The following is a 26,139-nucleotide window of genomic DNA, read 5'->3' as shown; positions in this document are numbered from 1 at the left end:
AGTGTAGCTTTCTTCTGACACTGCTTTGCATCCTGCTTCAGTATGTTCTGAGTAAATATGGCAACCTGAAATATTCTAATACTGGAATGATGTTTTTCTTGTAAAAGGATCTCAGATGATCAGATAACAGAAGAGAGGTCTCTTACACTGAAACGAATAGTAACTAAAAAATTGGAGATTACTAGTCCCTAAAATCAACAGGCATCTTCTAATGGGAAAGACAGAAGAACGACTCCTATATCTTCATCCTGAAACTTAGATTCTTAGGCTCCAGATAAATGCCCTGATACTAATTATTATGTTTTCTTTTTGAGATCATATCTGGAGGTAGGAAGGGCTCTGCACAGTCTGGTGATGGATTGCAGTCCAAAGAGCACTGAATCATCCTGAGGAAGCATGAGTGTTCCCATGACTTCAGGAAGTGATGGATCCCTCCAATGAAACAGCATGCTTACCTTTCATAAACTCTCTAGGAAAATACAGGGAAAGCCATATGGCATCTCCTAAAATTAGATATCACTTAACATAGTACCTAATTGCAAGGCCACAGAGCCTACATCTGTTGGAACTGGGCGTAGCATGAAATGTCAAGTGCAGATTTAGATCCAAGTAGGACTGCAAAAGGGAAATGAAGTGCTTTTGACATTCTTTTAGCTGAGGAAGAAAGAGCTTCCTGATGAGTTTGTTGAGATTCTGATGGGGAAGAGCAAAAGGTTTGGAGAAATCTGAACCTTTTCCCAGCACGAAAGTGGAATAAAAAGTACTTGGAGCTTTTCTGTTACCTACTCCCCCATGCTCCTCTCCTGCAGAGATGCAGAGATGCATACCCCTAGCTGGTAGTTATCATTATAGCAGATGCTGTTGGAACAAGAAAGTCCAAATGAATCCTCAAACACTCTTCTTGTTTAAGGAATTTCCCATGTTGTGATTCTTCAAAGTTTCTCAAAGCATTTGGAAAATGAACTCTGATGAATGAAACGTGTCTGACAGGATGTATGACTTCCCATATATTGCGTGTCATGTAAGTCAAAATTAAATGTAAGCATCTGTCTAGAACTGCCTTACATGCAAATTCCAAGACTGTCTTCAGACTGGGGTTTGCATGAGTAGGATTTGGGAACTATTTTAAACATGGAGGAAAGATATATTAATACATTGCTGAGCTACACATCTTCTTAAGGTGCAGGAAGAGATGGGGTAATGTAGCTCTATGACTGAAAAGGGAAGCATTAATATTTCCATTCTGTAATGTTGTCATCCATGCTGGTTATAGCTGAGAGCAGCTGAAAACAGCATTGATCATATAACTAGAGATGGTAACCTCTTCCGCCACTTCAAATAAATGGGAGAAAGACTGAGTCTGCAGCTGCTGGTCCAGCATAGTACTTTTAATTTGAACTACTGCTGGTTTTGCTTTGCTAATACACAGGGATTTGAACAGCAGCCTCAGCTGTGGTGGTAGTAATCTCTTGGGGAGGGATGGGGCAGGCAGATGTGGGTATAACCAAGGGATCATGAATCTAGGCCAAGCCCATGACTTTGTGACCTTCCTAATCTTCAAAAACAGCTTTATGCATGTGTGTGTATATACAAACAGATTGATGTAGTAACAGATATACACCATAAATGTTATCTAAAATTGTTATGCATATTTTTTAATATTCTGAAAGGTAAGAAAAGCTAGTGAAGAAAGGCATCCTGAGCTCTTGTGCAGTAGGACATGAGAGACAGCATCGAGTAGCAAGCAAGGAAAAGAACACACAGATGAACTTACCTTAAATATTTCCATTTCAGTTTAACCATGGATTTTGCTCTGGTACATTTGATGATCCCTGGCTGGCTGGATACTCTGTCCAGTATTTTTTTCTATGCATGAAGAATGGCCTGTTTGCTAAGTCTGGCATTTCAGTCTAGGTAGACACAGCAATAGACAGGTCTGTCTGTTTGCTTTCTTTTCTTCAGTCTTGCCCAAGTCAACAGAAAGGGTTATCCATCACTATATCCCTGGAAAAAACAGCACATAAACTGTTTGCTTAGGATTCGTATCAGTATGCATCAGTTTGAGGGAAATGGAGACCCCAGCAATGCATATGTCCTTAAAATGCAGTTTCAGAGGCTGTAAAACTAATGTAGTACATTACTATTCAGGAGAAAATGTGATTTAGTCTGACTCAGATTAAGACTAGATTGTAGTTAAAAGTCTTGAAAGAGACTCTGAAAAATAGTTGTGCATAAGCTACCTTTCTTAGGGGAAATTAACAGTACTTGCAAGAATAATTTTTCAGACCTTCCGGAATAAATATTTAAGCAAGCAACAATGTTAAGACAAAAACATCTTGGAGCCTATAAATACTATTAAGGAGCAGAGCAGTCCTTATGAAGCAATCACCAACTAAAGATAAAGTATTCTAAGATGAAGCATGCAAGTAAGTATAGTCCTGGATTCATGGTGAAGAACGCTATTGTAGTGAGGAGCTTTTCCATTTTGCAAATTAAACCTACATCTAAAATTAGCAATGAATCCCATGAAGTTCTTGATGTTATTTAGAATAAATGGCATGGCACCAAAACACTTCTATTAGTAACAATTAAGAAAATTTCTTCTGTCCTCTTGTTCAAGGTGCTACAACGATGAATCCAAATACAAGCACACCTGCAGGAACAAATTTGGAGGTTTGGGATGATACATCTTTGCAGAATAAGATTTTCACAGTTATCCTCTCTATGCTAAGCCTACACAAATATTTTATAAACATCTGGCTGGATTACAAATAAATGAAAAAAAGCAATTTTCTTTCACGCCATAACAAATGCTTTTGTTGCCTTTGGTGTTGTGTGATATATGGTACACTATGCAGGAACCAGAGAGCTGGTAACAGCCTTATTAAGGTATCTAAAGGTACTTGGCAAAAAAGACACCAGTTGCAGGTGAGGCAACAGATTTTCATCCAACAAAACTGGGAGTAAAAATCTGAGCAGAGAGATGAAGTCATCTCTGTAAACCCCCAAAACCTTACGACAGGAAAGCATATGTCACTGACTGGATTGATGTCAAGAGTAAGAGATGGAGTGGGATTCGTCTCACTTAACTTTAGATGCTTGTGAAGTATACCACGCTCTGCTGACTAGATCCCTGCTAACTACAAAGGCCGTCTGGAGGGACTAGCCCAGAAGTAAAACTCCACATAAGGCAGCTAAGTCCCATGCATGGTCACCTACTACAGGTACTGAACATGAATTAGTCATTGCTTGCAAGAAATCAACTGCTCCAATGAATACCTACCAACAGCTACTGAAATAGGCAATGAATCTTTTAAATAGAAATTAAATCACCTGAACCACTCAAATTTTAGTTTTATTACTTTGGATAGCTTTTGTATTAGCAAAACAGTGGTCAGACAAAATCCTGCAGGCATCTAAATCCAAAAAAAGCTCTCCATTACTGCTTTCAGCTTCTAGCTAATACTAGTTATTCAGGATTTTTCAGTTAAATTCTCCATGCATGTGAAAATCTGCTTCTGGTCATTCCTACAACTGCCTAGCTCTTCACTCTACCTAAACACCTGCAGATCTTCAAGCTCAGCTTTTCTCTACCTCGCTGCTCTGCAGAAATTGATTTGGGCTATCCAGAACACGCCCTGCATGCATGAAATGTTGGGTGTAATCCATCTTTAATATGAAATGCCAGTAGTCACTGAGTTCCTCCAGGATATTAAAAACTAAGGTTCGATTCTGTCCTCAAACAAATCTGAATCATCATCATTCACCAATGATGCCAATTCACCTTCCTAAAGACAACAGTTCAGGTGGTCTTCATCTGCACTGATGAGTGCTTTTTGTTTCTATAAATTACGTAAAATAGTCATTGAACTAGAGAAAGATAACCTAACAGCCAGAACATTTATCTAAGTAGTGAGAGGAGCAGAGTATTTCAGTCCTTCTCTTAAGATGACACCAGAGTTCTTGTCCTTCTTCCAGTACTTGCACAGTTAGTCAGCATCAGTAAGAGAACATGAGAGTTCTTCAGAATATCTAAAGCCCAGTGATTTAGGGTACTGCTCACCATGGACATCTCTGTTCAAACCTCTTCAGTAAGAATAGGGAACCTAATAAAAGGGAATTTTCAAATCATTTGGTTCATGAAAACCCCTGGACCACCTCCTCTGCTTGTAAACGAATGCTTGCTCTAACCCAAGCTTTTAATACTTGGGTAAAAAAAGACATTTTCTACTTGATCTCACATAAAATATTTTTAGGCTTTTATTTCCACCAGGGAAAAAAGAAACGTTTATTGTTTCGATGGATCCAAACTAGGCTTGCCTTGTTTTACCTTGAAACCAAAAATTCCTGATATGCATAGCCTTACATGAGAATCATAGTCTCTTTCCAATTCTTTATCAACACATGATCATTCTTGCACTGAACTGCTGTTCCCTCCTCCAGTAAACTAAACTCAGATTTAATTACACTAGATTTTACACAGCTCTGTAGTGCCAACAGATCTGGTCTGTGCATCTGAGTTTCAAAGATACTACTGCCCATTTTAATGCCATATGTTTGTATCTACCAGACAGCCCCTTAACTTGCCAAATTGGGGAATCAGACCAGTTATGCTGAATACACCAAAGCTTCTGTTCACATCTCAGAAGACAACCATTACAGTATCTGTGTTTCTCCTCATGGCATCAACTGATGACTTGTTGAGGTTTCTTAAGCAAAATTGGATTTTTAATAGTATATGTTGGTTTGTTTTCATAGACTTACATACTCCTTTTTCTGGCTTGCTTTGTTAATTTTGTATATCCAGAAGACACACTGCAAGCTCCAAAACTATAGCAGCTCCAAAACAACAGCTTTCCTTTATGTATTAGCAAACATTTCCTGCAGAAGTATTATGCACTTTGCAGTGAGAAAAAAACAAGACAAACGAGAAATAACAAATTAATAACATCTAACATTAGAATGTGTTCCAGCAATTAAGGACCCCAAATATAAATGAGAATATGCAATGAAATAATTAAGAAATCAATGTTAAGTTGGACTTTAAAGAGCTAAATGAGCCAGCTGCACAGATATCATAACAAAGAGAATAGCTCCAAATGAGATCCAAATGAGCAATCGCACACAACTGTGACAGCAAACAGCAAGAGGGCTGAGGAGTAGAACTAAATCAGAAACAGAATGTAAGTTACAGAAGGAAACAAACATGAACCATATGGGAAAATATTCACAATACATTAGTTTTTAATTAGATAATATAATGCATAAAAACACTTACGAAGAGTCATCATAAACAAAGATGAATGGAAAATGTGCTACTAATAAAACTGGGTAATCTAACTGCACTACAACTGTAATTTGATCAGCCAGAAGTTCAGGTGTAATTTAAAACAAAAATTACTACTTTGATATTGCATTTTGCTACTGTATCTAACAGTACAAAATAAAGTATTGAAGTAGACATTCTCAACTGAAGCTCCAGGTACTTTGAAAACAAACAAAAAAATCACAACTGTTCACAACCCAATGCTTGTACCTGAATTTGCATTCCAATTCCATTTTGAACACACAAGATTTGCCTTTTGGATGAAGAACATGGAATGACCTTTTCAAATATTTTCCTTCTCTAAAATAATTTTTTGCATGTGTGAAGCTCTGAAACAGAGATCACATCTAAAGTTAAAATTCACATAAGAATTGAATTGTAGGTCTTCGTTATGTTTTTGTACATGTACTTTATACAGCATAACACCCTGACACAGGCATCAGCACGTTAACTGCTTTCAAGAGAAAAACAATATGCAACAAGCAGGGCAAAAGGAGAGCAAGTGAAACAAAATGGTTTAGAAGGCCTTTGTGATCTTCACAAACACCTTTTCTTAACAAGGACGATTTTTGAAAAGTCAATTGCATACATGCAAATCATTATAGCTGTATATAGCTATGTACACATTGACGCTGTATGGCGGTTTACATCCTTATACTTAAATCTTTCAAGCAGGTACAGCCTTCTCAAGTCATGAATGACATGACAATTTATTAGAAATCATAGCTTTAAGCTTTAAATGAACAAATACATACACAGTAAAGTACAAAACCAGAAAAAAAATAAAAGCTGAGAAAAGTAAAAAAAGGATAATTTCTCCTGATAAATATTTACAAACTCCACTCTAAGCAAATGTGCAAATTTCAAGTGGCTTTACCATTTTTTGAGACTGTATAACATCCCAGGGTACACCTTCAAAACTTATTAGATTCATTTGGAAGCACAAATAGAAATGGAAAGACCATCTGCAAGGGCACTAAAACCATATGTTGATATTTCCAAAATCCACATTTTATTCAAGATTAGTTCCTCAGCTAGCTGCAGTCAGGCTGTGTATTTCTGGGTCATTGTTCTCCCAGTAAATCTTTCAACTACAATTTCTACAGAGAAGAAAAGGCACATTTAAAAAAAAAAAAAATCATAAATTGAAAAGTAAATTTTAGGAACTGACATTCCAAGAAAATACACAGAAGTGAAAACAAAGTTTCATTAATGGAAATCAGGAAAAAAAAAAAAAGAATCTCCACAAACCAGAAATTAAAGAAGAAATAATTCACTGACTCATTTTCCACTGTAATACTCAATTGATACCTTTAAATGAACACCATTAAATCTAGAATACTCAAGACAGGTTGTGAAACTTCATTTCATAAAGAAGAATAAGGAGTAGGCATACAAACAGACAACTGATTGCTTTTATTTAATAATACGTACTCAAGAGATCATAAACCATAACACGACATACATGACTATTTTTAAATGGCAAAAAACATCTGTAATAATCATTAGCTGGTTTCCAAGCATCCATACTCCAGTTTGACTACTGAAGTATTTTAATTCCTGTCTTTAGACAATGGAAATAAATTTCAAAAAAGGTGAAATACAGCAGCTATGCAATCTGACGTGACAGCTACATCACGCCTAGACAGGTTGCCTAAATTCCCACACAAATTATGTCACTGGAGGCAAACTAATTGTTATGGATGACCACAGTCTTAGAATTCCTCCTTTAAAGATACATATTCTTAAGCCTGCCACATTTAGGAAGATGCAGAAAATATACTGCTTTGCTGAGATTTTGCAAATTAATACATTAATTCCTGCATCCTTGACTGAAAAGTCAGATTGAAAGCTGTGCACCATAAAGAAAAACAGGATCTTTCATTCTTGCAGCACTAACCAGTTTAAATTACATACACAATGTGCTCACGTATTGCAGAACACTACAAAGATAGCCGGAATTTTAACTAGTGGGTTTGCATCCAGGATTAGACTGTGTTGGGTCAAAACATGTTGACAGTGGCTGCATCCTTAATTGTGATGCTTTTTAGCACAGTAAATAATGGGAACTTTGTGTACAAAGATATGAAGTGCTCAGTTGCTTGGATTAAACATATCAAAGTTTAAAAAAACAAAACCCCAAAAAGCAACCCACCCACATATCTATTTACAAGTTGTGAATTAGACGCTTTCACAATGAATAGTGATTGCAATAATCAATAATTTAACACAAAACACCATCCTCTGCTTTTTTAATTTCTAGACCTACTTGGTATCAAAGATAACACATACAAAGATTGCTTTGGTTTTCTCCTCTCATTTATCAAAACTATAGCAGTGTAGAGCTAGCAGTGCTCCTGCCGGTTTCAGTACTGCTCTTCAGAAACTAACGGGCAGCAAGAGTTGTCACTGGTTTCTCCCAACTGCCTGGAAATCTCAAGAGAGTAATGCTCAAGCAGACACTATGGCTATTTGAAAAAGAGCTGTAACAAACACTAGGAGACTGCTTCTCTCCTCATTTTGTTAGGAAACATAAATTGCCCAAAACAGACAAGAATTCTTATGCAGAGGTAAAAAGTGACAAAACTCAATGAAAATAAACTACTTGAAAGGTGCTTAAACAGGGGCCTGGAATTTTGAGGGGGCATGCAGGGGAATGCTGTTACAACTCTACAGATATTATTACAGCTATGGTTTTTATTTATGCAACTACCTTCTTAAATATGACAGACTTTAAGGAACTAAAACCAGCATCAAAATCTGTATGTGAGTTTTGGTTAAATTAATCCACAGAATGATAAAAACATTCAAAAATTCCAAAACACCATTAGCCTTCATTTGCAAGCACTTGCATGACCACAGGTATTCTGCACAAAAAGCTGACAAGCAAGGATGTTGAACTACTAAAGCAGGACAAAAATGAGATTCTGCCTTAATCTTTGCAATTCTCCCTTATGAGGAAAGGCTGAGAGAGCTGGGCCGGTTTAGCCTGCAGAAGAGGAAGACTGAGAGGGGATGTTAACAATGCATGCAAATATCTTCAGGGTGAGTGTCAAGAGGATGGGGCCAGGCTCTTTTCAGTCAGGACAAGGGGCAATGGGCACAAATCGCAACACGGGGAGTTCCTTCTGAGTATGGGAAGAACTTGTTTAGCTTGAGGGTGACAGGGCACTGAACAGGCTGCCCAGAGAGGCTGTGGGGTCTCCTCTGGAGACATTCAAAACCTGCCTGGACACGATTCTGAGCAACCTGCTCTAGGTGAACCTGCTTTAGCAGAGGGTTGGACTAGATCATCTCCAGGGGTCCCTTCCAACCCTGACCATTCCGTGATTCTGTAATTCACTCACTCAGAATTTTGCAGATGTTTCATTTTTATCTTGTTGGTTTCACATTGTGCTTCTTGGCTACCCTTGTACTAGGGGTTTGGAACTCCCAGCTAATGCCGAATCTAATGCTTTTAAATGGCTTCTATTCTTCCATCAAACACTTTGTACTGTTTGATTTGTTACCCTTTAACAACTCCCAGGTAGACCCTCATTAAATAGTTGAGGTCAGCAGCCATTGCACACTGGGTAAAGATATGTATCTAAACCCACTACACCTAGATTTACAAATTTTTTGAGATTAGACAAATGATTTGTAACCTTTAAAGAAGGGCAGCAACTGTTTCCATGCGAGTACCCAAATCCACGACTCATGTAAGTTTCTGAGAGTACGATTAATTTTGAAAAAAAATGCCTCTAGGTCTTTACCAAACTTTACCAAATCCATTTTAGCCCTATACTTGTTTTGTTTTGTAAGCATTTCTGATTGTAGTGACTTCTGGGAAGCTTCAGATAAAAGATACTTTTACAGACTGCCAGGGTTCAGTATCCATGAGATGAGGCAGTATGTTACAGTGTGTGAACACACACCTTGGGGAAACAGTGTAGAATACCTAAAGGCCTCAAATTCAGTAGCTTATCAAGTACTTATAAAAAGTACCCATTAACATAAACACTGTCACTGAAACTTAGTTGGATAAAAGAATTGGCCAGAAGCGCAGAACTGTAAATAAAGAATAAAAAGAATAAGGAGGGAAAAAAAGGAATTAGGCCTAGAAAGAAATGGAAACTTTATTTTTGTTGCCTGAGAAGCAGCAGTAAATAAATAGAATGAGTGTTTGATGGTAATGTTTTAATTTTTAATACATTACATATTTTATTAAGCCCAAAGGAGATTATTTATTAATTACCTGTGAAAAACCTTCCCTTTCTATTTTTTTGGGGCGCTGAACTTTATACCTCTTCCCCTCTTCATAGAAATGGGAAGTACGGTTAAGGAAAGCCCAAGAATGACAGATTTCACATGCAGCGTCAACAGCACGACTCTCGCCCGGCTGCTGTCTCTTGATGGGGCCTGCAAGGCGAGATCACAGTCCCGGTCTGAGCCCGCCGCTTCCAACACCCCTGCACGGCGCGCCCCCTGCCCGGGCCGGGTTACGGTAAGGGCGGCGGGGAGCTGGCTGCGCGGCGCGGGGGGGACAGGACCCTGCGGCGGTGCCAGCCCCACCACTGCTCCAGCGCCGGAGGCGGGTGCCCGGCGCGGGGGCGAGGGAAGCCGGGCGGGCACAGGCCCGGCCCCGCCAGGCCCGGCCGCCCGCGCTGCACCTGGGGGCGGCGGCCGACGGGTTGCGCCCTGCAGGCCGCGGGAGGGAGGCACCTGGCAGCGGAGCGGGAAGCAGGCGGCGGGCCGGTGCCTCGACGCGGCGGTGGCGGGGCGGGAAGGGCTCCCCCGCGGGCCGCGCCGACGGCGGGGATCCCCCTTCGCTTCCCCGGGGATCGGCGGCCCCCGCCCCCTCAGCCCAGCCCGCCCCGCCCCGCGGGGATCCCCCCCGCTGCCGCCGGCAGAGGACCGGGGGGCCGCACCCCGCGGCGGGTCGGGGGTCCCCGGGGCGAGACCGCAACCGCCCGCGAGCCTCCCCCGGCCGCGGCCGCCGCTGCCGGTACCTGCGGCCGCAACTTTTCCCCCGCCGCCGTTCAAACGTCCTGCCGTAAAGCGCCCGTCTCCCCTGGCAACAAGGTTCCGGCCGAGCACTAGGTGTAGGAAGGTGATGTAAAAGTAAAACCACCCAGTGTCGTAAACCAGGTCCGGGGGGGAGGGGAGGGGAGGGAGGGGGGAGGGCGGGGGAGGAGGTGACTGGAGCATTTAGACACAAGCGAGAGGATCATGGCGGATGGCCCCAGGTGTAAGCGCAGGAAGCAGGCGAACCCGAGGCGCAATAACGGTCAGTCAGCCCGCGGGGCAGCGGCCCGGCTGCGCTGGGACGGCGGCGGGGCCGGGGCGGGGGCCGGGCAGAGCCGTCCCGAGCGCGGAGGGGGGAGGTCGGGCGGGCGCGAAAGTAATTCCCCCTCCGCTCCTCGCCGGGAGCCCGGCTCCCTCCGCACCGTTATATCCGCTACCTGGTGCCTCCCTCGCCTCGCTGCCTGCCTCCCTCCTCCGCCTAGCGGTGCCTCCGCACTCCGCCGCCTGTCCGGGACCGTTACACGCTGCCTTCCCCCACACGCCCCGCGACCGCCCCGCCGCCGCTGCGGGGAGCGGGCTCAGGGGGCCCCCCGGCCGCGCCGCCGCCCTCCGGCCCGGGCGGGGACGCCGAGCCTCGCGGGGAGCGGCGGGGGAGCCTCCGTCGCCCGCCCGGCCCCGTCAGACCCAACTCCGAAACTTATTACCTGCGCGCCCCGGCGGAGCGGAGCGGGGCCTCCCCGCCCGCCCCCCCCCGCCCCGGCCCCGCGGGCGGGATCGCCCCGCCGCCCGCCTAGGAGCGCCTCTCCGCCGCCCGCCGGAGTTCCCCTCGTTCGCCCGGCAGCGGGCCGGCTACTCGCTCCCGGCCGGCGCCGCGGGGCGGGTCGGCGTTCGCCTTTTGGGGGGCGGCGGTGGGGGACGCCAGCCGTCACCGGGAGGCGGGGGGGGGGCACACCCGAGGAGCGCGGCCGCCGTCGGCGGGGGGAGGCACCGTCGCCGCAGCGGGCGGCGATTCGCGCGGGGGCAGCGCGGCGCGGCCGCCCCGGGCCGGCGGGAGGGGGCCCGGCGCCCCGCCGCCCGCTCGCCGCTTCCCCGCCGAGAGTTGGTCCCCGGCGGCGCCCCGCGGCCGCGCTGCCTTCCCCGCCCCGGGTCCCGCCGGGGCGGCCTGGAGGTGGGGGGGCTGCTCGCGGGCGGCGGGGGCGGGCGGCGAAGTTTCTTGCCTTCCCTCTGGCTTCGGAGGTACCTGTTTGTATAATAATGGGTGGTAACGGTTTGGCCGGGGGCCCCCGCTCCGCTCCCCGTGCGTGTGCGACCAACTGCTGCAGTCTATATAAGGAATTACACTTACATTTCAGACCGTAGGGCTGCTCTGGGGTGGGTTTGTCGTTTCCCCCCCCGGTACGTGTGTTACTTTAAGATGCATTTGAAAGGTACACGGCGGGGGGAATAACCGCTCGTAACACCCACTCTGCTGATTTTCTGGAAAATGGAGAAGTAGTTCGGTTCTCGCAGCGACTCTTCGGAATGGGATGTAAAGCAGGAGATTTTGTAACCTTCCTTGGCAATTTTAGGTTTTATGTGGCATTTCCTGTGCAGGGTCACAGATAGGAAGGCTTTCGCCTGCGATCTGAGATGTTTTCGTACGCAGTGAACGGGCTCCGAAATAGACCAGAGTCACGATGGGTGCTGCTCCTCTAATCCTGACCGCTTCGGGCGGTACGTGGGGATAAATAACGGCCTTTCCAGGGGCAGCGAGTGGGTTTGATCGCTTTGAACTTAGGAGGGCTTCCTTATTTTTGTTGTGTGCGTTTTCTAGCAAGTATTTCTGTTTGCACGTTCGTATTATTAATTCCTTGTCGTAGTGTAAATATTTATATTTAGCTCATGATTTGGCTGTGCTGAAGGTAAGTTTGGAAAGTGCTTTTCTCTTTACCTTATTAAAAATGTTGATGATCCAGAGAAAGGGGCTTTTCTTGTTGCTGACGACATGTGTGTGACATGTGAGTCTGAACCACCCAGCGTCTGTGCAGGAGCTGTAAACATGTTTACCTGAACAGGAAAGAAAATGGATTTTTCTCTTAAAGATCCAGTGATACGAATATCGTACTCTTAAAGCATATCAACAGATGACTTGAGAGAGAATTTTTCTGAGAGCCTAGCTTTTGAAATCAACGGGCAAAAGAGATTCTTGATCGCTGCAGCAAATGGCAACTTGTGCAGGTAGAAAAAAAGATGGTGTTTAGTTTTCTCCTGCATGCATGTCAGCCCCCTCCTGTCTGCTGCTTTCGTTCTCAAGGGAGGGATTTATTTACCACGCTTGCTGTCAGTGTTTTTCCTTTGTGCTTAATATTAGAAAACCAGATTTTTGTGCTGTTTGGCACAAAACGTTTTGTCTGCAGTGTGTATCACTTGCAGAAAACAAAAGGTGTAGAAGATGTGGTATCATTCCAGGTATCTTTCATCTTCATCACTTTTGGACCTCATTGCTGCACCCGTTTTACTACAAAAAGCCTCTGAGTCTTTATCAACTAGTTCTGCAATGTAGAATATGGCATGTCTTGTTTTAGGCTGATTTTGGTTCCTTTTTTTGAGGAATTAAAACCAACTTAAGTCGTGCATTGAAGCATCAGGATTGGTTAGATAATAGATTCTGGATAATAGAAATTTCTGAGCAGTGGGTTTATGATTGACTTGAAATATTTACTAAATAAAGTATCTGGAAAAATGCTAACCCTTTTAACCTTTAAAATAAATATGAGACTTCTTGGGTTTTTTTCTCCTCCCCCCCCCCCCCCCGAGTCTCTTATAGGTGAGTACCTTCTGTCAATGAGACATCAGCGTACAGGAGATGTTTCAGCAACTGGCTTGTTCATAGTACACACTAAATTTTATGCTGTTCCAGTTGCCTTTTCCCCACTTTACCACAGGATGTGAGATTATTAGAGATTGCACTTGACATCCAGTATACCAATTAATAATACTGGGCCACAGCATCAAGTTAGTATACTGTAAACTTTCAGTCTTCTTATGTGTTGGTAAACTTAACACAGCTGTTGTACTGTAAACTTATGTTTTGGTTTGGTTTTTTTCCCCATCTCTCAGTGTTTGGGAGCCAGAACTTAAGGCTGCCATCCTGATGCATTAGCTGTAGCTGGGAAGACAGTCTTATCTTCTTAACTCTAGAGGTGGTTCCTTTTCTACCTTGTTTATTGGCCCCTACAGGAGATCAGCAAAAGAGCTGATTGGCGCTGCCATTAAAGCCTCCACTTACAAGAAAATCTGGCACTTCGTACCTGAAGAAGACTATCCTGTGTCATTGTCCTTCTGGCCAGTACACGAAAACATCTGCTACAGCAAAGGAGTTAGCGAAGTGTTGAGACTATAGCACCATCCTGATAAAGCAGAAACATAGTGCTGGTTGGGAGTCTCTCTTCCTATCTGCCTTTTCCCCCTCTTGTGACAGAGGAATTAGGAGGAGAAAAGAGGGATGCAATGATGTTTGTTTTTTTTCCCCAGTCATCCACATTGCTATGCTATGCAAATCCTGCGTGGTCTTTAAATAGAGTATCAGGAAATGCTTTCTTATTCTGTGTTGGCTTGCAGGATTGGGATTAGTTGCTTTCTTGACATCTCATATATGTTATAGGTTTGTCTTAATTTTTATTAAACAGCAAAACTAAAAGTAAGACATCTTGTTCTTCAGTAATACTGTGAGACAAGTAAAACAAGCTAAATATTTAAAACTTGCCTTACCAGAGGGTTAAAAGGATACCAACCTTTTATATTGATGTTTTGCAAATAATGTAAGTATGCCTTCTGGTTTCAGGTGCATATTTAACGGCCAAAAGAAGAATGTGTGAAACTGAGTAAATTCTGCATGCTGTCAGGTGTTTGTGAGGCGAGAGGCTGAGGCAGACTGATTTGATGTTTCTAGGGTTTTTTTTGTTGTGTGTGTTTTTTTGTTTGTTTTTCTACCCCTGGTAACAGTGAGTTCATTACTAAAAGGTTATGTAGATTGACTTGTAAGATGCCATTTCAGTTGCTTTACAGTTCGATTTCCTCTCTTTTTATTAGATAATAATTTCTTATAAAGTTTTGTTACAAAGCTAAAGACTGTAAGAAGATCGTAGGTGACTGAATAAGGCAAAAGTATGGTGTATTTCTATTAGCTCCCAGGTGTTAACTACTGGCAGGATGTCAGGTGTTAGTGGTGCTTGGGATACAGTATTCCTTGTCATGCCTTTCTTCTCTTGTGTCCCTCCTTTTTCACTAGGTATCGTGTTTTCACTCTAGCATTAATTTAAACTTGCAATTTGGGAATTGAGGAATGTAGCCTGAGTTAAAATTCCAGGCACAGTGAACAGGTCTACATGGACATCTGAATTAACTGTTTTAAGTCCAGGGAAATCTTCTCTCATATAGACAAGTGATACTTCTGTTTTAATGTTAGCTACTGAAATATAATGGGAATATGCTTAAAAATGTTATTATCTCTTCATTTTACTGTCAGCAATCAGTGCTTGTTATTTTAACAATTGTGAATCAGGGTGTTTTAAGTTAATTAGCTAGCTGAGGTACAGTTTAAGGTGATTAGTTGCCTGAAACAGTTTCTTGCTTACAGGACTGGTAAACATGCCGCTAAAGCAGTTGACGAAGAGTAGCAAGTCGATGAAACTTCCCCTCTGACATGGGCTTCCCTTATCATAGGGAGATGAAGTAGATGAAACCTTTCAGTTAAAAGTCTGAGGATCTGAATTCTGTGAGCTCTGACCGAATTTTCTGTTGAACATTTTCTATTGTATCAGATATCCCTCTCCATTGAGTCTTTCTGTGGACTTTGGGCTTTATTACAGGTCCCACTAGTATCAATGTTACTGACTTCAGTTAGGCCCTCACTCTCTGTCAGCAAGCTCTGCCGTTGGCAGTGCCGGGGGAAGGGGGTTCTACAGCTGTTCCCTGCCTCCTTCCCCACTGGGACTCAGGTGGTGGTATTAACCTGTCATTTCTTCTTACAGAAGTTTTACGGTGGTAGGGCGAGAGGCTGGAGTAATCTGAAGTAAAAATATCAGTGCAATACCTTTCTTCATGTGGAAACATCTGTTTTAATAGGGTTTAAAATGCCAGTGGCGTTTAAAATGCCAGCGGCAGACATTTTTAACATGCAGGGGACTCTCTTACTATGTTAAAGAAATAAAAACAGCTTCTGTGAAGCTTGGGTTGTGGGGTTTTTGCTTGTTTGTTTTTAAACTGATTTTTGAGCAACTGCTCTCTATTGCAGGGGAATTGCTGGAACTACAGTATCTAGCCAAATGACTCTTAAGAATCCCTACTTCTAAATTCAGTCATTATTATTTACCAAAAATACAGGCTCGTTGCTTTAAACTCATTAGCTGTTTGTAGTAATTTCAAAAACTCTAATTGATATTGCAAGCTGATTAGAACATGGTGTGCTTCGTCGACTGTCAATTCAGTATTTAACAGCACATACTGCATCTCCGGAGATCATAAAGATTCTATGTGTGATAGGTTTCACACAAGTATATAAAAGAAGAGCTTGAAAAATGGAAATAATTCTGGTTTTATGCAAACTTTCATACCTGTTTCTGAAGTACAGTTCCAGGTTAACTTTCAGTTGCTTAATATCAGTATTCCTGAAATTCCAGTCATGTTTACCTACACTTTTTGAAAGGGCTCACCAGGTAGGATCTTTGCCATTATGAGAAGTAAGTAGGGTCTGGCTTACATCTGTGGTCTCAAACTTTGGTGCTTCATTCTGGCAGCTATAATAGGCCTGTTATTTTTGAGAACTAAATTCTCAAGTGACTTACCCAAGGTCACACAGGAAGTCCATAGCAAGGCTGAGTCTCAATCCATTTTTAATCCTTGGGACTACCCTTGCATTTGGCTTGATCTAGAGCCTTAAAGAGAAATAACAGATTTACCACTTAGCATTACTATTAATTTTAGCTGAAGTAGTCAAGCCCCTTCATTTTTGTCAATTTTGTTGTCTTGAAATACTTGTACTTTCAGCAAACAAGTGGCAATATGCAAACCTCAAATTTTCTCTGTACTAATTTTTAGATAGTACTAAGATAGTACCTTCATTGGTGATGTTTCCTGTCTGTGTTGTCAATGTTGATGTAATGATGTGCTGAATAAGTAGAATTTTGTCTTTTGGTATTTTTTGTATTCCCAAATCTTAAGTTCAGTGATGTGTAGATAGACAGAAGTAAAACACAACAGGAGAAAACTGGCTTAAGACCTACACTGTTAACATCGATATTCCTACTCTGATGTGTGGGGTGTTCAGAAGACTGTTTTCTTAGAGGTTGACATCTAAGCAGAGATGATTTAATCAGATATTGGTTTTGTTGGGACAGTAATAACTAAAGAAGAGTCTCAGCATGTGGCTGGTACTTCTAATATTTGAAAGTGATTGCTAGGTAAATAAAAAATCCTAAGTCCCCTTAAAACAAAAACTCCCCAGAAATGCATAAATAAATGTCAGGCCTGGAAAGTCTACTTGACTGGGACAAGTATGTGCCAAGTCTAGGTTTTGCTACTGTTTGTCATGGAGGGCTGCTGGCTGTGGGTGCAGGTGGGTGCTGCTCCTGCCTGGGGGGCCTGGCAGCATGAGGCAAGGTGGATGCGGAGGGCAGTCCGTTATCTTCATTAGTGAAGCTGTGCGGTTAGTTCTAGTCATGAAACAGTATAGTAGATCAGTTATGATAGGTACTCTTTCTTGTGGAGAGAAATGCCGTTTGAAATCTTTAAAAAACAACAAAAAAACCCCAACCCAACAACAAAACCCCAGGCACGCCATGGATGGCAGAGGGATGTATGAATGGGTGGGCAGGGGTGAATGGGTGAGGCGAAGGCCATGTGTGAGGAGGGAGGACAGAACAGGGAGTAGTCTGCTTCTCACTGAAGGTCTGATACCTTATTTCTGATGCACCTTCGTGGCCTTCCAGGGAGCGATGAATCTGGCAACAGATCATGATCACAGAGGAGATCTCAATGGGAAATGGCTTTGAGCTCAGCTGACTAGATGATGCCTTGAAACGTTGGAATTGTTTGGGGATTCTATAGGGGATTTTCTGTATGTAGCTTTTGGTAATGCTTTCTGCTTCCATGTAATGTTGGCGACTTCTTTTTTTAAATCTCTCATTAAGCCGTTGTCTCTGATATTCTGAGTCAATTTCTTGAGCTAATTATCACACGCATGGGTATTTCTCAGTCTTGGTTTGCTTTTCTGGCTGTCTAATTCCTAGCTGTCTTATTTTTAAGTTTATTTATAAGTTATTGGAAAGAGTAACAGAAGTCTGATGTCTTTAAAAGCTGTTTACAGTTGCAGCTTTCTAATCTTTGCTTGCTCTCCTCTTTTAAAGAAAAACCAGGATTATTTTAAGTTTTCCTTTTGTTGAGCCATAGTTTGTTTATTTAATAAACTATTTGCCCCTTTCTTGCATAGGTAAGTAGTATTCCTGTGTGATGGTTGAGCAAAATGGGAAGGCCAGTCAAGAAGAGTGAGATGATGGATAAAATGCCAACTAAAGTGAAGTGCAGTATAGCTTTATAAATCTATTTCAGTACTTCTGAGAAAAATACTAACCCCATCGTGACAGTATGTAAGTACCTTTCAGGCAGTAAAAATATATAGAGAGTCCTCTCTTTCTGTATCTGAGCCTATACATCTGATTCCTTGTGTGAGTGCCCAACAGCTTATGTTCATGCTAGGAGGGTAGGTGATAAGACACAAACTCAAGTTTCTTCTTTTACATGTGGAGCAGCCAGGCAGTGATTCCTATGTTTCAGTTGGTTAGAGCTTAACATACTAACCAGCATTCTTTAGACTTGCACATTGGTCCCCAGAGGAGCCCCAAACAGGGAAGAAAAGAGGCCTTTTTATTTTGCCTCACTCTGCTTGTTTCTGATACTATTACTGTAATGTAACTATATCTTTTATTTTAATGTGCTTTTTCAGAGCAACAGAAGTTAACTAAAAATATGCTTTCTCATCTTTGAGAAGTCAGTACTGTTTGAAAGCAGCCTGTTTCAGTTCCCTCCTTTTCAGCTGTCATTCCCAGCTGTCACAATCTCCTTGATGTGAGGACTTTACCCCTGTTGTTGCAAAGCAGTTTGGTTAACAACTGCTGTCACCCAAAGGTTAAAACCTGAAAACTGGCATCCTTTGTTGCTTTCCTTACAAATGTTTGCTTTCTGTTTGGCAGCATCTCCCTCGTGTCTCTGCCTTCAATGTGTTCCATCTATCCTATTTTTGGAGAACTATGTAAAGCAAATGAACATGTCTAATGATGAATGCATTCTTCCGGATGTGTTAGGGGGCTCAATTATGACTGAGGAGAGAGAATGAAAAAGAGAAATTCTATCCTGTGCTGAGATGACGTTCCATCCTATCCAATTAGGATCTGTGAGTATGAGTAGCAGTCCTTCTTGAGTGAAAGGACATGTAAAATCACTTCTTTAACTGCTAGGAACCCCATATAATATTGGAGTGTATCAGACGGAAAAGAAATAACTCTTCCTTGACTATCTAACTAACTACGTAGTATTATGTACTATTTTTAAATATGTTTTTGGCTTTGATGCTGATACCCTCTGTCTTTCTGCAAGCTCTTCTGTTTTTTAGCTTCTCTACAATTCGGGTGTTAAATGGGGAACACTGGAAGGAGCTGGCAAGAGCACTGGAGACAAACAAATTATAAAGCTGTCCTTTCACCATGATCCTGAGAGTGACTTTCATGGATGATACTTGAAATAAAGGGGTTAAAAGTCCAATGTGGTACAGAAGGTATTTTTACCAATAGAACTAGTGCATCTGTTGTCATTAGGATCAAATGCTACTTGAGCCAGGAACACTAGGGAACAACTTGAGTTATTGTGATATGAAATGTTTTCATTATTTCAGTAAACATCCCTTTTTAAATTCTGCCTGACAGACAACTGACAGACACTGAAGGCAGTTTTCTATTCCATTTTGTAGAGACATCTGTCTATAGAGTGTATATTGGAGAAAGCAAAATGAGATTACAGAACATCACAAATGTGACATGATTGAAAAAGGCCTGGGGAAATCTATTCCATCTGAAAAAGTGCAAACTAGGGAACGGAAAAATCAGACCTTAATTACAGAGATTATGTTATTTTTTGCTAAACCAGTAGATTTGACCTAAAGAAGCAGGTTGGGTTTTTTGTTTGTTTCCAAACATCTTTCCCCTCCCCCAGTCTAATATAATTTTTCTTAATGCCCAGAAACGTAAAGGAGAGGAGTTGTCCCTTTTTACTAAATGCACTTGGTTGTAAACATTTTTTTCTAAACGCCTTGAGGAATTTCTGCCTTGTATCCTTTCAGGTATGCATCAGATTTTCCTTCTTCCCACCTTCTAGTCTGCTTTACTCTTTCTCTTAAGCTCCTGTATGCTATCTAAGTCCCATGACGTTCTAGACTGGAGAAGGAGGTACTATTCAGAATCTGTAAGCTGTTCAGTCTTCTGTTTTGTTTGTGTCTTTCCATAGCCTTTCCTGTTTTTTCCTCTAGTATTGCTGGTAAATTCAAGTGAAATGAAACCAGTCACATACTACTGGATTCATTCTTGTGTTAGTGTTCACAGGAAGGACCTAGGTACAGTTGGCCCTGCAAAGAGAGTGAGGTGGTGAATAAGGACTTTGAAGCAGATTTGGAGCTGTAATGACTGGCTTCCTTCCCTGCTGCTGTCCCTTCCCCTTCCTTGCAAAGCGTTTTCATTTGAAACGCTAAGGTGTGGTCATCAGGCGTATCTGTTCTCAACTTCCAGTAATTTTTTGCTCACTGCTGAGCTACACCATAATTACATATGCAAATGCAGTATTTTTTTCCCCTCTTACCTTGTACATGTGGGAAGGAAAGATAAGGTTGCAGAGTGCTGCCAGGGATGGTGCTGCTGTCGAAAAAGTGCTGCAGATGGCCACAGGAGAGAATTGCATGTCCTGCAAGGCAAGACTCACAGGGGATTTCAGAACTTCTGTGGTTCAGAGGCAACGAGAAAACACTGTTCTTGCCAACTTTAGAGAGGGGCAGACTGTTGGATGCCTTGGTATAATAACCTGTTTTCATCATACATTCTAGCTACTGAGTGCTGAGAGTGAATTTGCACTTACAATGGGAATTTGTTTTGTAGACATACGTATGTGTAGTTATTATAGCCAATAATTTAATGTATTAGGCTGGCTTGAATGCTCCCTGTAGTAACACAAGGTAAAGTTCTGTTGTTCATAAGCATTGTAATGTACTAAAACCACAAAGCTATTTCTATGGAAAAGACTATTCTGACATTCTGTTCTTCATGGTAAAGCTTACCTTGTACTTTTTCTAAATTTTAAATTGACTGATTCCCAAAACCCTAAATATGTCTTACAACAAATAGTGGAAGTAAGATAGAATCAATTCTATATTGCAGTCAAAATGCTGGGAGACTCTTTCTACACAAAAATGGAATAATAACTTAAACAGAAATGAGAAGTAAAATTGAATTGGTAGTTGTAGCATAGGAAAAGGGAAATAGTTCAGTGACACATAATGCAATATAACATGCCATAGTTCTCTGTGTTTTACCACATGATTGATCTTGCCTTCAGGGATCAGCCTGAATAGCTGATGTGGTAGTTACGTGATGGAGGGGGACTTCTTTACAAGGATGAACCAGGTTTGTACCTCAGCATGTGAGTGACAAACTAGTGGCAGACTTTCTGTTTCTGTGAGCTAAGCCAGTTCACACAAAAGGGACAATTTTAGCTTTACAGCTGCAAAGGATAGAAATAGACTTAGGTGAATAAAAATCATGACACACAATGGAAGTTTATGATCCTGACAAAATTCTTACAAGGTATACGATGCAAACTGTTGCTGGTAGATATGATGCTTAAAAAAAAACTTGTGCCAGTACTGCCTGCTTTCCTTCACAAACAAAATAAATAAGGTAGTTAAGAACTCCAGCAAATAGGGAATTTTCTTTATTTTGGTATAAAGTTGCAAGCCTCTGTTTCTTGATTACCCCAATCTCTTTTTTTTGTTTAAAAAAAAACAAAAACAAAACAAAAACTTTAAAGCTCCTTGCTATCACATTGCACATGCAAATACAAGTGCAGTGAAATGATTTGCATATGTATCATCACAATAGTTTGTGATATAGGAAAGAATATACAACTTCAAAAAAAACCCCCCAAGTTCTTTTCTGAGCAGGTAAGAAAACAGAAGTGCTGCAATTGAAAACTTGCCAAATGTCTTGTTCTAATAGTTTACAGTTGCTTATTTTTAGTTCTTATTTCATCTTTACAACTTTTGCCAATACTTTTAAAGCATTTTGAAGGTCTAGTATAGCAAATCCTCAAAATGGAAAGATGGTTGTGACTTTTCAAGTTCCAGGATGCTTGTTCACTGAATAAAGCCTTCCAGTTTGTACCTTAATGTATCTTAGTAGGCATCCTAATTAAGCCGCTTCTTTTTTGTTGTTGTTTTTGAAATGTCTTCCCAGCCTATCTGCCTTTAAAGAACTCGCACTACTTCCTTCAACCACAGAAGCATTGAGTAGGACTGCAATCAAATGTGTGTCTTATTGGCTCTTGGGTCTACTGTGGAAACACTTTGTAGCTGAAGTGTTTTTGCGCATGCACAACCATGCGTCCTGTTTTCCTGCCTTTTCCTTTTGTCTGTTGAGCTTCTGGCTGATAGCAGATGAATGTGGGCAGCAAAGAGTAATGGGCTGTACAAAATGCCTGAGGCTTCTTGCATACAATAAAATGACTCCATTATAAAGAAAAAAATGACAAGCCTGCCATGGAGGATATCTGTATTGAGGAGATGGAGAGAGTAGCCTTTGGTTTATGATCATGTTAATGGGTGTAAAATAAACTTAATTTTTTTTTCAACTGTCAAAAGTATTCCTAGGTGCTTTACGGAGTAATGCTGAAGATCCTTCTAGCAGGAAAACACTGATGAGCTAAATGGATGATGTACTACTTACTGTTCCTGGTTGCTATATATCTGTGTGGGAAGGAAGGGAGTAATAGCCTGACAGCTCAGTTTCATTTTCACCATGCAGGTGTGTGGATTTGTGTTTTGTGGGGCTTTTTTTTCTTTCAATTTTTTTTTTTTCTAGTGTGTTGATTAGTTGCAGGATTATATAATCTGCCCTGCAGAAGTGTGTTGGGTTTATTAAGTCTTTTGGAAGACGCACTAATACAGATTTGAAGGAAACTGGGCCAGAAACATGGCTGGCTGAGACAGAGGGAATCCAGATGTTAGAGGAGGATATAAAAATATAAAGCTGTAGTGAGTTGAATCAAGTAGAGGCACAAGTCTGTGTGTGGAAGCACAGTAGCAGGAAAAATAACTAGGAATCCTATCAACATTTTTGACAGCTATACTTACCCACTATAAGAATCTAGTGTTTAAAAAAACCTCGATTGCCTAGTTTACTGTGTCTGTAAGCAGTAGTGGCTACTCTTGCCACAGCTTTCAAGAAGATTTTTTGTTTTGTGTATTGACATGCAAACTCTAAAAGGTGCTTCTGCCTCTCTGCCACCCCCTCCCCCCCCCCCCCCAAAAAAAAAAAAAAAAAAAAAGGTGCACTACTTTAATTTATGCTAAGTGAATGATCATCCTGAATTGTGTCTGCTTGGGAAATGAAGACAGCTCCTGATAAACAAGGCTTCCAAAGTAACTGGCAAGTCAGAATAAAACCAATTTGATTTGTAGAATATGGAGGAATTGTTAAAACATGCAAAACTTGTCCTAAAATGCTTAATTTTAAAGAAACCTCTGAACCTGTACTTTTTTCAGTCTGTCTCTCTTGTTGGAGTCTGTTCAATATGTCACTGCAGATACAACTTAAGTGGACTCTGGAAATCTATGCTTTAGCAGCAAAATGTACAAATTACTATTTGTAATCAATAAAATGGGAATACTGTTTGAGTAACTTTTGTGTTATTTTTCTCATTTTGTCAGCTGCTGCCAGGTTTCAGTGTGGCTATTCAGGATGTATATTCCATCTGTTGTATGGACTGTGTCCCTTGAAGATCTCCTTTCAGCTGCACTTTATACACCAGCTCTTCCCGTCTCTTGGATTGCCCTTCTTTAAGGGAAGACCCTTCCTCAAAATGTGTACTTCTTCCTTTCCCTTCTTTTCCTCCAATAAAGTGTCATCTGTCCGTCTTTCCCCCCAAGGAAAAGAAAATAACTGAGGGGCATTTGAAGACCACTTGTTCCACAGATGCTGCTCCCTTGACAGCAGTTTTAATTCATTTTTACATGCATTTTTATTTTGCAGTTCAGAATTAGTTCTATGATCATATGAGCTTTTTATGGCACTGAAGACTGTAGCTGCTTAGGAAGGAAGCTGATGAGAAGACAAAAGCTTAGTTAACTATCTAACAGTGGTAGTCTGTAGATGGTGACAACTATAAAAGATGTTCCAGGCTAATTTATTAAGAAAGGACCTGTGGTGTTTTTCGCCTTGCCCCATATGATTGCAGTGGTTTACAGTAGGAAGGCACTAGTTTCTGCCGTCGCAGGTAGAAGGGGGGGGAGGTAGTCGCTGACAGGTAATGCAAAGAGATTTGAGTAAAAATAAGAAAGTGAACTCTTTTATGGGGAAGGGGGTGGCTACATATTTTACAAATGTTCAACATCTGTGATTTGGCACAACTAAAAGCAGTATGTTGCTTTCTAATGCAGCTTAGGGAAGTGGCACTTATGAATAAAAAAGATCTAGAACTATTCTCATCTTTTATGTGATTCTTATAATCACACATCATACTGGGAAAAAGGTATTGCTGCCTTGGACTGACCTGGTCTGACGTGACTACAGTATTGTGACATGGCTGGTTTTCAGAACAGGTTTTGGAAGTTGCAGAATGTCAAAGACAGAGTGATAAAACTGTTGAAAGCTCAACTTCACTAAATTATTTCAAGACATTCATAAAAGAAGTCTTGTGTTGAGCTGTACCATGACAGGGGAGAAACTTACTGTTCTTGCTTCCTAAATTTGTATGATTGCTCCTAATCAGTGGCAAGCGATAGGATATGTCAGTCTGTCTGACCAAGCTGTAGACCATTTCCAAATATCCCTTTTGGGCATACTGCAACCAGGAATTTTGGACTTTTTGGAGAGACTTAACTGGGTCTTGTATGTGCTAGTTTGAAAATAAACCTTCAGATAACTAGTGTGGTTGAAGTTCTGTATTTAAAAATACACTAGTAAAATATAATACTAGTACTAATAACTTGTGTTATCTTTCAATTTTAACAGCTTTTGGGTTGAAACTTAAGATCGCTTTGTTTCTTGTTGGCAAGTACTAGTGCAGCAGAGCTAGGACCCTGAGTTTAGGACATGATAATGATGGCCACCAGCCACAGAGCTATGGAATGCCTGAGGTGGCGTGGGGCAGAAATCTCAGACCTGGAGATCTGTATTTTCAGGTTTAAAAGGTAACCAATTCAGAATATTTATTGTTAGATTTAGCTCAAAATACAACATATTTTAAAATTGTAGTGAGGAGGAGGCAAGATCTTAATATCTATTTTGTAAAGTATCTAATGCATAAACTATGAAATTACAGAAGGCCTTGTGCAGGTGAAGGTACAATGCTTGACACAAAATGAGGTGCCTGAAGGGTACAGGCCTGGAAGATGCCGCCTTTCCTCCCCCCAGTTTTGCTTTTGTGAATCCTGATGGCCAACCCTTGCCTTAAGCTTTGACAAATGCAGTGTGTTAAGATGTGGAAGGCGCAGGTTTTACGGTGATTTGCTTTTGATCCCTAGTTCAGCCAAGAACCACGTAGTTACCTCCAGTTTTATTTGTCTGTTGTTTTCCATAGGTAGAGCAGAAGTGTGTTTTTGCAGTAGAAGAGTTAGAATATGTGGTTTTGTTATCTGAGATACTGTTAATTGGTGTCTTTCGTTTGTGTTGTAGGCCCTGTGTGAATCCTGGTGACTCCAGATTTGTGGGATTTTTTTTCTGTGAATAGAAAGAAGAGTCTCTTAGATGTGCTTCAGACAAAAATGTTAGAAAGCTTCATGCGTTTTCCTCATTCTAGAACTGAATAGCTCTTAGGAGAAGTCAGTGTCAATACAATATTGCTTTCCCTCCTGGATGAGGGATCGAACTCTGTCATGCTCTCTCACCTAGCTCTCCAAGACCTTCAGAATTTTAAGATATGCAGAACTACAGTGTATTTTCATCTCCTTTCTTCCCGTCTGTTCCAAGCAAGACTGTTTTAGAGAAGGGGAAAAACTGCTATCAGAAAAGCCCAATCAATGTTTCTGAGATTAAATAAGGCTTTTGATTATCTCTGCTGTAAATAATAGGTAGTTTAGGTTTCTTAGAGCAATTCATGCGATTCTGCAAAACTTATATGACTATTGCAGAGTACTTCAGTGGACACTGTCTGTTAGTTAGGAACTCTTTAATTTGGGTGACTTGCAAAGACTGAAATGTAATATTCAGCAGATCTTCCTGTAGTGTGTCAGAACAAGGAATGTCAAGCTTTGTTTTGGAGGAAGCATATGTTCAAAATCTTTTAGATTCATTCACACCTACTTGTCCTGAGATTTCCTCTTGATTTGTAAAGGTGTTCTGGAAGACCACACAGGCAAAAGCACTTTGATTTTGCTTCCTTGGATGCTACCGATATGTAATCAATACCTCTGTTAATTTTTTTCTTTTAAACTGAATCTTATTCCTCTGTATCTCTCAGATTCTTAGTCTGGTAGCCACCACAGCCATCTACAAAATTCAGTGTTCTAAAACTAGTAA

The 26,139-nt window shown here is 41.4% G+C and overlaps 1 protein-coding gene and 2 long non-coding RNA genes across 6 annotated transcripts in view; 2 read left to right on the top strand and 1 right to left on the bottom strand.

Annotated features, from left to right (window-relative positions):
* LOC308062603 overlaps positions 1-11,249 on the bottom strand; it is a 33,257-nt gene extending 22,008 nt beyond the window's left edge. Inside the window, exons 1-5 of one of the 3 annotated variants that reach the window (XR_013927628.1) lie at positions 10,768-11,249; positions 10,315-10,401; positions 5,537-9,724; positions 4,765-4,899; positions 1,775-2,004 (exon numbers count right to left, since the gene is read on the bottom strand). This is a non-coding gene — a long non-coding RNA (uncharacterized lncRNA). The remainder of the gene's footprint in view (positions 1-1,774; positions 2,005-4,764; positions 4,900-5,536; positions 9,725-10,314; positions 10,402-10,767) is intronic. The other 2 variants (XR_013927629.1, XR_013927630.1) reach the window with 2 other exon arrangements.
* The window catches only part of ZEB1 (zinc finger E-box binding homeobox 1), a 126,408-nt gene continuing 110,443 nt past the window's right edge, over positions 10,175-26,139 (top strand). The window contains exon 1 of one of the 2 annotated variants that reach the window (XM_080384297.1): positions 10,175-10,592. In XM_080384297.1, the coding sequence (XP_080240423.1) occupies positions 10,535-10,592 (58 nt within the window). In that variant the 5' untranslated portion in view covers positions 10,175-10,534. Of the gene's footprint in view, positions 10,593-11,245; positions 11,567-26,139 lie in introns of those variants that run through there. The other variant, XM_080384298.1, reaches the window with a different exon arrangement.
* LOC308062602 lies at positions 11,573-24,561 on the top strand. Its single transcript, XR_013927627.1, has 3 exons — positions 11,573-18,758; positions 18,962-19,139; positions 19,960-24,561. It is a non-coding gene; the product is annotated as an uncharacterized lncRNA (long non-coding RNA).

The sequence above is a fragment of the Falco punctatus genome (genome assembly GCF_963210335.1).
Source record: "Falco punctatus genome assembly, chromosome: 4".
Lineage (NCBI taxonomy): Eukaryota > Metazoa > Chordata > Aves > Falconiformes > Falconidae > Falco > Falco punctatus.
Note: the sequence above shows the minus strand (reverse complement) of the source record. Positions and strands in the feature narration are given on the sequence as shown.